Here is an 11,933-nt window from a genome sequence, read left to right on the forward strand (position 1 = left end):
TCCTGCTACCCACCTCAGAAAGGATACTCCCCTACTGGGTTTAGTCACTCTTAAAAGAACTTTCTAGCTCGCCGCTCCTCCCAAGACGAGCAACCTCCTCTACAGTCTCTGTCCAGGTCCCCACATACCCACGCTCCCGATCAAAATAACATTAATCAGTGGCTTTTCTTTGCCAATTTCCAATCCGCCACCCCCATCGCACCACAGGGTCCCCTTCTTCCTTTTCATCTGTCAGCCTCGTTTCCCTAATCTCCAGACAGATCCCTAGCCTGACGCCTTCTCTCCATCACTTGCCTCACTCACGCTGCCATCACTTCCCAAATGCCGGCATCCCTAACCTCAAAAGCGTAAATGCCAAAACCAGACAAGTTGACGCGCCTAGAGAAGTGTGTGGGTGTGTGGGTGTAAGTGTCTGTGCTTGTGTGTGGAAGAAACCAACAGAGGCCACGCCGGTGTCCATCTTCTGGAAATGTCAATCATGCCAGGCTCAGAGAGCGAAGATCGGCTCCCCAGTTCCCACCGCAGACAGCATTCAGAGATGTAAAGCTCAGAGGCAGCAAGGCTTCACCCAGGACTCTTGCCCAGAGGTTGCCCCGGCCCCCAAATGTACGGAGCACCCCTCCCCGGCGCGGTGGTAGGGCCCGGCGGCGACGTCACCCATTGTTTACAAATCAACCCGAGCCGGTAGGATTCCGGCTCCCGCGGCTGCAGGCGCGCGGCGCGAGTGCCTGGCGGGCTCCGGCTTCCGCGTCCGCCCGGGCTCCGGCTTCGGCCTCGGCACCGCGCCCGGTTCCGCCGCGGCCCACGGAGCCCCCGGGACAGCCGAGCCGCCAGCGACTCCCGCACAGCTCCGGGTGCCGGCGCGGGGGGCCATGCCGTGCCGGAGAGAGGAGGAAGAGGAAGCCGGCGAGGAAGAGGAGGAGGAGGACAGCTTCCTACTGCTGGAACAGTCGGTGACTGTGGGCGGCTCGGTTGAGGTGGACCGGCTGGTGGCCCAGATCGGCGAGACGCTGCAGCTGGACGCGGCGCAGGACCGCCCTGCCTCCGCGTGCGCGCCCCCGGGGCCGCCACTGCAGCCCCCGCGGTCCCCGGCGGCGGTGAGAGCGGACAAGGCCCGCGCCCCAGCGCAGCCGCTGCTTCTACCGGCCGCGTCGATCGAGGCTGGGGGCCCGGCGCCCCTGGGGGCCTTGCGCTGCGCCCTTGGAGACCGCGGCCGCGTGCGGGGCCGGGCTGCGCCCTACTTTGTGGCGGAGCTCGCCGCAGGCCCCACCGCGCTGTCCCCATTGCCCCCTCAGCCCAGCCTTGATGGGCCTTTGGGAGCAGACAAACGGGGTTCCCCGCAGCCCCTGTCGGGCCCTTGCCGGCGAGGTTGGCTGCGGGACGCCGCTGCCTCCCGCCGCCTCCAGCACCGACGCGGGCTACAGCCTCCAGCCCGCAACGGCGACGACGACCCGCACCGGCTCCTGCAGCAGCTCGTGCTCTCGGGGAACCTCATCAAGGAGGCCGTGCGGAGGCTCCATTCGCGACGGCTGCAATTGCACGCAAAGCTCCCCCAGCGCCAGCTCCTGGGCCCTCTGTCGGCCCCAGTGCATGAACCCCCTTCGCCCCGCAGCCCTCGCGCGGCCTGCAGCGACCCCGGCGCGTCCGGGAGGAGGGCGCAGCTCAGAACAGGCGACAGCGTTCTAGTCCCCGGCAGCTAACACCTCGAGAGTGGCCACTGCGCGAGCCTCTCTCTGCCTGAAGGGCAAGAGGTTCCCCTGAGGGCTATATCTCTACTCAAACTGGTGAAGTCGCACTTCTGGAAACGGGAAAATACCTTATATGAAGATTAGGAATCGAAAAATTGAGAATGTGTTCGCGGGAACTGAGGTCTAGGGCCCCGACGTGGTTGACTTCGTTGGTCCCACTGAAGGCAGATTACAAAGTGTACCCCAAGCTCGCAGTCAGTAGGACTCCTCATTGGTGTGACCAGCCCTGGTGGCGCAGCGTGCAGTTCCACGCAGCCTCTGGGGTCCTCCAACCTGGCAACCATGTGGCCGGAGTCCAAGCTTCTCAGGATCGCGGAGCGCCCAAAGGACAAGGATGATCCCAGTTACTTGCTTTACCTTTCCAAGGCTGGTTCCTGATTCACTTTAAGAGAGGGGAACATTTGTAGATCATTTAAGGGAGTACCTCAAACTGCCAGACTTGAAATTTTACGACACTTTAAAAAAAAACAAACGTATCTCGTGTGTTTTGAGGTGCTTGTTCTTGGTATAAAACACGCGGCACCGTGAAAGGACATTTTGGAGAACTGAATAGAAGTAACCTTTTCTCTGCACACCCCCACCCCCACCAGCTTTGCAACTGTCTGCGTTTCTCAGAGCAGCGGGGGAAGGCGGAGCGCCCGGGATGCTAATTGGACGTGGGGGTGAGAGGTCCTGGGGAAAGATGAGGGCGCGGAGTGAACCCGCGGTCCTCTTAAATGTGTATTTTCACAGTCTGTCCGCCCCTCCTCGGGTTCAAGGTCACCATTTCCTGGGCGCAAACGAGACTGCGGGGCTCTAGCAGGGCAGAGTCACCCGGTTCTGCCTGTACTGGGAGTAGTACGCGGTGTTTTGCAAGTGCTGGAGTCTCCTGAGGACACGGGCACCGCTGCCACCGCGGGTTGAGGGAGGTGGCGACGTGCTAGGCGCCGGTGCCTCCTTCGGGCGGCCGCGCCCCGGGCTTTGACGGAAACTGCCCGGAGAAGTGGCCTCGAGTCCCTCCTCTTCCCCTCCGCTCTGCTGTCCAACTCTAGCTGGTGGCGCTGCCGCTCCTGGGGGCCCAGGCTGGGGGCTGGGAGACACCACGTGATGGGGCACTCCAGGGACACACAGCCTAGCGCAGCAGCTTATAATGGGCTCTCCGGGGCCATTTGCAATAACAGCTGCAATTCCCTGGATAGATGGAGTTGATTTCCTCCCTCTGCCCCTCCCCCAAGCCATGCCAGCTTGCCTTTGTAAGTGAAGGAAACCGAGTAAAAAAATGTGACCCTCCGAATGGAGAAGCTGCAGAATTTGCCATTGTGAACCTGGTGAAGTGCTCGTAACATAATGTTAACGCAGTCTAAAGGCTCTAAGACGGTATTGTTGATGTTTTAGTTTTATAAGATTCAATGGCATGTTCGTCATCCAGATGTGGCTATTGACATACCTACACTTCGCACCGGAGTGTCTGGAATTGTGGCTATCCTGATTATAGGATGTTAACTTAACTGAAATATCTGTTTTTAATAAATGTGTTGGGTTTTTTGTTTGGTTTTATTTTATACTTGGCGGCGGTGGGAAAGATGCACAGAACACATTTCTCTGATCTCCATAAACATGAAAACACTTGAAATCCTTGTCAGGCCTGGCTTGTGGATGGTAATTAGAGCGCCTTTGTGTCTGAGCAGCTCCCTAGTTAGGGTCTGCGCCGGCTGGGTGTGTATTGGTGCTGGCATGAAATTAAATGAAAGTGAGGTCAGGATTTGGACCAGTCCCATTCACTAAAACCTTAGAGCTTCTGGATTACTAGTCAGTGCTGGAGAAGCTGCCCCTGACTGTATTAGCAAAGGACATCAGATCAGTCAGTCACTGCAGATTGGAAAGCTTATCGCTTTTTTCTTTCTACTGTGGTCATTAAGTGGACTTGTTCCACAAGGTGGCCCTTTAAGAGCTGGGGTCAGCTCTTGGTTAGGGGGTACTCAGGGTGCAAAAGTGTAGTGGGAAAGCTGCCTGGGGGGGCGGGGGGGAGCGGGGAGGGGTATGAAGGGACTCCTCTCTTTGCCCTTGGCACATTTACTCACAGTTTCTCCCCAGCAGCCCATCTCTATCCCTCCTGTTCTCAGTTACTTCAGTCTGTTTCCTCCGGGAAGAAGCCATGCTGGACAACAGGGCATCCAGAGTTCAAGTCCCCTTATTAAATGGGGACCTTGGACAAGTTGCTTAACCTCTATGGACTTCAGTTGCCCCATTTGTATAACAGATGAAAAATGAGATGATAAGAAAACGAGTTCCTTGTGACTGGCACATCCTGGAGATAAAATAGTCTAGTCCCTACCCCTTCCTTCCCAGGACTGTCCCTTGGTAGCCAATCGACTGCGTCCTTGGTTTGTCATGAAACAAGGGCACGCTGTGATCCGAAGAGTGCTTTCTGGATAGAATGCTACATGATTTAGAACCCTGATTTCCTAACTCCCTTTTGGACTCAATGCCTATTGTTTATACCTCCTCATTCTCTCCCTCCAAATGCACACACAGACCCTAATGGTAACTGCAGAGTACACCAAGGCAGCCATCTCCCTCAACCTCCCCAGGAAGGGCTGTGGGGGAGTCAGTCCTGTGCTACCCAGCAAGAGAATGGTGACTCTGGAGGCTCTAATACAAACTGAAGAGGGATGGGGGGTGGGCTCCAATAATGCAGTGGGCTATCACCTCCAGGCACTGAGCAAGAGGAAACTGATCAGCTGTCAACTTCCCCTGGCATTGGAGAAGCCCTAAGGTCCTTGCTTCTTAACATGGGTGGTATTCTTGGAGGTCAGAGTTAGGAGCAATCCAGGGTCAAGCTGGCCATGATTCAATACCACTGCCCAAACCATGCTGGCTTCTTGTAAAGATGGTTAAGGCTAGATTCAACTATAGGGTTCATGTAATACAATCCCCTTCTTCAAAAAGGAGTACTGGAGAAAACTAATGCCTACCATGAGGTACTTTAACTGCACTGTGCTTAGTGGCTCAGTCTATCTGTCTCTGTGACCCCATGGGCTGTAGCCTGCCTGCCTCCTCGGTCCATGGGGATTCTCTAGGCAAGAATACTGGAGTGGGTTGCCATGTCCTCCTCCAGGGGATCTTCCCCAACCCAGGGATTGAACCCAGGTCTCCTGCATTGCAGGCAGATTCTTTACTGTCTGAACCACCAGAGAAGCCCAAGGATACTGGAGTGGGTAGCCCTATCCCTTCTCCAGGGGATCTTCCCAACCCAGGAATTGAACTGGGGTCTCTTACTTTGTAGGCGAATTCTTTACCAGCTGAGCTACTGGGGAAGCCTTAACTGCACTACAACCCTATAACTGTCACTGTCCATTTTTTAAAATGCTGCAAGGTCTTACTAGTCACCCCCAAGACCTTTCTGGGGATAAGTCAGGGTTTACATAATTTTAAAAAATTAGACCATTTTATACGTAGAAAGGGGCTTCCCAGGTGGCACAGCAGTAAAGAATCCGCCTGCCAATACAGGAGATGCAAGAGACTCGGGTTCAATCTCTGGGTCAGGAAGATCCGCTGGAGAAGGAAATTGGCAACTCACTCCAGTATTCTTCTTGCCTAGGAAATCCCATGGACAGAGGAGCCTGACAGGTTACAGTCCATGGGGTCACAAAGAGTCAGACACGACTGAGTGGCATAGGTGGAAAAATAGTTGGAAGGGGGCAAGGCAGAATGACCTAGAAAGTCATTTACAAAGTCCAATATCTGACAGAATCTAGAAACCAGGTCTTTGGGTTCCCAGTTCAGTCCTCTTTCCAATAGCCTGATGCTATCACACACAGTCCGATACTGTTCACTGCGCAACTACTTACATATACAATAATGTGATGACACCCCTGCAGCTGTCCAACGTGATGATCCTGCCATTGGAATCATGGAAAACCATGCCCCAGATACCTAGGCTGAGCTAGGGAAAGCTAGGTATGCGGTAACCATTTTCTCACGTTCAGCATCCTATGAAGACGGCTGTCCACAGAAAACAGCCTGGGTAAGATAAAAGACCAAAGCTATAAACTCAATGAAAAAAAAATAATAAACTAAAACACAGAAATTGACAAATAAGTGACTTGGAGAAAAGAAAGCCATACTTCACAAATAACTCCAAAGTCTGCCACCCCAAGATTTCATTCTAAATTAGGTATAAATGCTACAATATTTGAATTCAATTTTACCATTTTTTTGCTCTTTCCTTTTCCAGCTCAGAAGCAGAAACATGGAGAGTACATCAGACACCACTTTCCTATCCAGCAAAGTCTGTGTCAAACCCTGTGATCCCTTCCTTCCAATCAGGAAAGAGTTACCCTGGCAACCAAATTACTAACTCACTCAATTAGCTCCCCACCACACACACCCTTCCACAATGCTCAGTAATCACAGAATGTCAGCCCCGGCAGAGCTCAGCGTTCAGTGGTCTAGTGCTACAGCCTCATTTAGAGATGGAAGCACAGAGAGGTTTCCCCTCTGAGGTACACTCCATTTGAACACTGAGGACACTGGTGCAGGCAAAGCAGCAAAACTCTCCCATGCAGCGCTTCCTCCTGGTTTTCCAACCATAACTGAAGACAGAACAAATGACCTGCCCATAACAGTGTTTCCCAGGAGGTGTAATAGATAAGAGCGTGGGCTGTGCAGGCAGCTCTGCATTGCTAGGGTGTGATTTCAGACAGGATCCTTAACCTCAGTCATCTCCATTAACTCATATGCATAATGGGGTAAGAAGAGCACCTACACTGGGATGTCCCTGATGGTCCAGTGGCTAAGACTCCACACTCCCAATGCAGGGAGCCTGAGTTCGATCCCTGGTCAGGGAACTAGATCCCATGTGCTGCAACTAAAAGATCTGGTGTGCTGCAACTAAGACCCAGTGCAGCCAAATAAATAAAAGTAAAAAAAAAAAAAAAAAAAGCCCCTGCCTTGAAGAACTGAGTGAAGGTGAAATTAGATCTCTAATTTCACTCTAATAGCAAAACATCATTCCTGGAAGCTACTCCATTAAGATTACTACTTTAAGTCTTTTGTGGAAAAATCTTGCCTCTCAGTGACTTCTTCAATCTGTTTCTTCAAAGGCATTGATCTAATCCGAGGATAAGACGTTTCTTAAACATGCACTCCTGTTGCATAAAGTGCTAAAGGAAGTGTAGGTAGGTAGGTGGGTAGGTTTAGTCATTCAGTTGTGTCTGACTCTGCGTCCCTGCGGACAGTAGCTTGCCAAGCTCCTCTGTCCATGGGATTTCCCAGCCAAGAAGACTGGAGTGGGTTGCCATTTCTTTCTCCAGGGGATCTTCCCAATCCAGGGATTGAAACTGGGGCAGGGTAAGGAAGGGAATACTTGTCTGCTGCTGCTGCTGCTGCTAAGTCACTTCAGTCATGTCCGACTCTGTGCAACCCCATAGATGGCAGCCCACCAGGCTCCCCCGTCCCTGGGATTCTCCAGGCAAGAACACTGGAGTGGATTGCCATTTCCTACTCAATGCATGAAAGGAAAAGTGAAAGTGAAGTCACTCAGTCGTGTCTGACTCTTAGCGACCCCATGGACTGCAGCCTACCAGGCTCTTCCGTCCATGGGATTTTCCAGGCGAGAGTACTGGAGTGGGTTGCCATTGCCTAGAAGAGATTTAATCGGAAGAGGGTGGAGGTCTTCTTCAAATGGAAACTTGAAAACAGCTCAGGACTGAGACCTGTACAGTAGGGGCAGTAGGGAATGTTAACAAAGGAAAGGGTTTGTGGGCAGAGCATCTGGAGGACACAGATGCTTAAATCCTCCATTCCCATCAGTGAAAGTGTGAGTCACTCCGCTGTGCCCAAATCTTTGTGACCCCATGGACTGTAGCCTGCCAGGCTCCTCTGTCCATGGGACTCTCCAGGCAAGACTACTGGAGTGGATAACCCTTCCCTTCTTCAGAGGATCTTCCCAACCATTCCTATCAGAAACCCTTCTAATTCAAATTCAGTGCTCAGCTGAAGGTCTTCGTGCCTGCCCTGTCCACTCCCACCTACAATTTGTACTGAGAAAAAGGCAATGTCTTCAACAGGGGGTGATCTTCAAGTTCATCTTGTTCTCACTCTTCATTTTATTTACTGTCATTATAGGGTTATCTCAGGGGCTCATATGTGAATGTCTTCTTTTTCCAAAGAGATTACTTTATTCTTTGACAGCAGGACTGACAAGTTTCAGGCAGATTATCAGGCGACACAATGTGGGGGAAGGACTGGGGTGGAGAGGGAGCCTTTACTGTCGGTTGGATGCCTATATAGCATCCAGGCAACAAGAGATAAGGGTCTGGGCTCAGAGAGAAAGGAAAAGACAAGAAGGGACACATTTCAGAAAGAAAACGCATAGCCTTCAGCACAGTAGCAGGTAGCTGTTAAAATGAAGTCTCTGCCTGGGTCACAATCCTAGTTTTTTTTGTTTTTTTTTTAAAGCTCCTTCTTGTGATCATGGGCAGATTACTTCACCTCTCTCACCTCCAAGTCTGATAATAATAAAGTCCCTGCCTCATTGGGTTGGGAGGATTCATTGAGTTAATGATAGTAAAAATGTTTAGGCCACTGCCTGAAACATAGCTGCATTTAGTAACAACACCTGGGTATTGGCATTCAGTAAATATTTGCAAAGCAAACAAATGGGCAATTTCAACAGACTTGTGGAGGCTAAGAGAGTGCTTGGAGCACAGACGACGAATTGTGGTGTCTGGAGTTTGGAGAGGATGAAGTAAGACAGACAGCAACTAAAAAGGGAAATGAGAATCAAGGGAAGGTTTGCTAAAGCAGGGAAGACCTGCACTCGTCCAAATGCAGATAGAGGACATGGAAAGGAAGGAACTAAAGGGAAGACGCTATAAAGGATGAGGCTTCTAAAGGAGATAGGAAGGGATGGGGTGCTCAGTCTGCGTAGGTTTGAAGAGCAGGGCTTAGGGGACCTTAGAGGAGGATGTCCCCTGTGATAGCACTCTTAAGTCACACACTATCCTACCACAGAGAGGCTGGGGACCAGTTGGCTGTTGAAACTGGATATGTTTTTGTGTGAACGAGTCTTTCTTCTCTGTACCATACGCTACAGCAGAATGAAATCTAAATCTGATATCAAGGAGCTTATTAACTACTCCCCCTCCTCAACTGACTCACAGGAGGTAAAATTCACCACCCCCCATTGATAGGCTGTTCAGGGAGTTTGTTTGACTTATTGATTTGGGTGGGTTAAAAAAGAATGACAAGCTGGTTATCACCTTGTTACCTTTGGCCTACCTTTTGCCCATTTCTGTTTTACTGTCTGAATTAGATTCGGTTTCCAAGGTTTTCCTGAAAATCTTCCCCTGACACCAGAGACATCACCACCTTTCTCCAAATTCACCATAAATAGGACTTCTCTTCAGCAGGGTTAAGCAGGGCAAGGATTCACAGTGTAGATGTTCAAAACACACTGCTTAATGGTGCTGATAAGGAGAAGTGGAATAACTTCAGGATTAAAGAAAGATAGTGAAGGCCACTGAGCAAGATCTGATTCCACATACTCTGGACCTGACCATGGAAGGTATATAGAGATCACGTACCTATAGCTCTGCATGTGTTTCTGTGTGTGCACCTGTGCATGTATGCAGATAACACACCCAACTATCCCTTACAGTTCACCCTTTAGCCTCCCTTGGCCTCTAGGTTCTACTCTTCATCTTTGTAAAGTGCTTAGAACAGAGTCTGGCACTTGGTAAGTGCTATGTATACTGGTTGGTATTCTTCCTTCCCAACCGACAGTGTCTCCCAGGCTCCATCCACCCATCCTAGCACTAAGCACCTAGTTTTTATCTTCAGCCCTGATCGCTCTTCCAACTCCTAATCATAGATGAGGCAGCGGGCTGCTGTTGCTGTAACTTCCCACATGAAATGCCTAATCAACCCCAACCCCCCACCACACACTCACACAACCAGCTTCTTACAACTTCCCTATTGCCCTTGTCCTTCTGGACTCAAGATTTGCAGAATGTTACCAGGGAAACCTAGGCCTCGGCTCCTTGAGCAGATAGAATTGTCTCAGCTCTGCCCCATGTCCATGTCCTTAGTTCTACCTATTCCTAGGGACTGGGAATATGCCAGCCACAATCACCCCTGGGCCAAGTACTAGGAATGGGCTAGCCCAAGCTGCAACACGTGAAACGGCCATTGCCTCCTTTGCACAGAGACCCTTTCCCAGGCCCAGAGCCAGGACTCAGCTCTCTACAGCCTTTGCAAATGGTTGATCAGTAGCTGGGGCTGAGGTTCAGGAGGAAAAGTGTGGGTAGGCTCAGAAAGGAGGTTAAGAGATTTGACTTAAGAGCCATGAGTTCAGATTCTGTTCTACCACCCCCGATTCCTACCTCTCCCAGTGTCAACAGTGAAGGGCCATCTTGTTAAAGGTCCCTGGCAGAGATCTGCATGAATGGGGCGGTTTCCTCCTCTACCTTGCTTTGTCAGGGCCTGTAGACGTTCAGGTCCTTTGGTCCAATCACCAGTCTAACTTCATTCCAGGCCATGCTGCAGATGCAGAAGACAGTTGCATCGGGTGAGACCTCACCATCTTGGCCTTATGCCCTCATCTTACAGAAGACAGAAGGTTCTAAAAAGAGCAGCCATTTACCATTGGTTATCTGTGCCTCTCTTAACGCAATTCCTATTAACTTATGTGAAGGTCTCAGCCCCAAACCTGTTTGCAGGCTCTTCCAGGATGTCTGAAACCTTGCATCATCCCAGATCCCTAGCGCCTTGCATGTATGTGGCTGGCCTGCAAGAAAACTCTGTGAGAATGGTGATGCTGCAGGGTTGAGGTATTTATTGGGTCAAGGTTCTTAAGGCTTAAATTCTCAAGGCTCTTAAGAATTTAATAAATCCAACATGGGAGAAAATGCCGTCAAAAACATCTTGTGGAGGTAGTACACCACATGACTGGACGCCCTGATTAAGGACAGCAGGAGAACCTAGAGCCAGAGTGCCTAGGTTCAAACCCCAGCTCCTTATTAAAAGGTGGTGACTTCAGCAAATCACTTAATCTCCTGGACCTCAGTGTCTTCATTTATAAAATGGAGAAAATAGTGCCTACATCATAACGAATAAAGCCGTGACGTAACGAACAGTACCTGGTACATGTGTCAAGTCCCAACCCCCGTAATGATAATAGCAGAGACAGATCATTTGGAAGGTGTGTGGAGGTGGCCTTCTAGAAGGCGTTCAGGAAAAGGGACTTAAAAAATACGGAAGCAAAAGAGGTGGCAGTGATCCCAGTGGAGATCAAGGGGTGTCTTAAGTGTTAGGACATGTGGAGGACATTGAAGAGACAAACAGGGGCCTGCTGAAAGAAGAAGGCGCAGTGGTGATAAGAATCAACAGTTATCATTTCTTCAGCCCTTAAGTGTTCCAGACATCTCAGGTCCTCATTACACTTAGCAGTACTGTTTTATAAATGAGAGAAGAAAAATGCAGAGCTGTCACTTACCTGGTATGACACACATGGCGAGCAGCAGGGCTGAGTCAAACTGAGTCACTGAGCACTAGCCTTCCCCTGCAGCCCATGTGGGAAATGCTGGGCAGGACAGGTGCCCCTGGGGCGAGTTAGCAGAGCTGGGCTGTACCAAGTAAGGCTTTCTTGGGGGAAGGGGGCCCATGCCAGGGGAAGATGGGATGGACAGCAGGGGATCCAGGAGGGCCACTTTCATGAATTGAACTCTGCCTGCTCAAACCACACCAACTACCAAGGACATTGCTATAAAACCCTATTGTCAGAATTCTCTAGGCCACAGCTCAAGACTGGGTCAAGTCTCAAAGATGAAAATAGTGAGGCTCTGTCTATACCCTCCCCATTCTTCAAACACAAAAAATTCAGAAAACTCACCTTCCTCCACCCTCTTTCAGGTACAGCAAATCACTTGGCCTCTGTCCTCCCTCCAGCCTAGAAAGTTTCTGGACTATGTTTTGATTCCACAAAAGGAGTTGAAAGCCCACCTAGCATGTTTTCTAAAACCTGGACTGAATTTTTGTGTCTTGTGGATTATCGACCCAGAAGCACTCTTGGACTGCAGCTCCACCAGTCTCCACCTCCCACCTCGACCCCCCCAAGGGCCTCTCCATTATAACTTCATTAGGAAAGGTGTCACCTATGTGCTTTTCTTTCCCCCCGCCTTCCACCAAAAAGCCAAACCATGC

At 50.6% G+C, this 11,933-nt stretch overlaps 1 protein-coding gene across 1 annotated transcript; it reads left to right on the forward strand.

Annotated features, from left to right (window-relative positions):
* The first annotated feature begins 380 nt into the window (after positions 1 to 380).
* FRAT1 (FRAT regulator of WNT signaling pathway 1) lies at positions 381 to 6,671 on the forward strand. Its single transcript, XM_061402974.1, has one exon. The coding sequence runs from the start codon at positions 873 to 875 to the stop codon at positions 1,698 to 1,700; it is 828 nt and encodes a 275-aa protein (XP_061258958.1). The 5' UTR covers positions 381 to 872; the 3' UTR covers positions 1,701 to 6,671.
* The last annotated feature ends 5,262 nt before the right edge of the window (positions 6,672 to 11,933 follow it).

This window comes from Bos javanicus, chromosome 26 (assembly GCF_032452875.1).
Source record: "Bos javanicus breed banteng chromosome 26, ARS-OSU_banteng_1.0, whole genome shotgun sequence".
Taxonomy (NCBI): domain Eukaryota; kingdom Metazoa; phylum Chordata; class Mammalia; order Artiodactyla; family Bovidae; genus Bos; species Bos javanicus.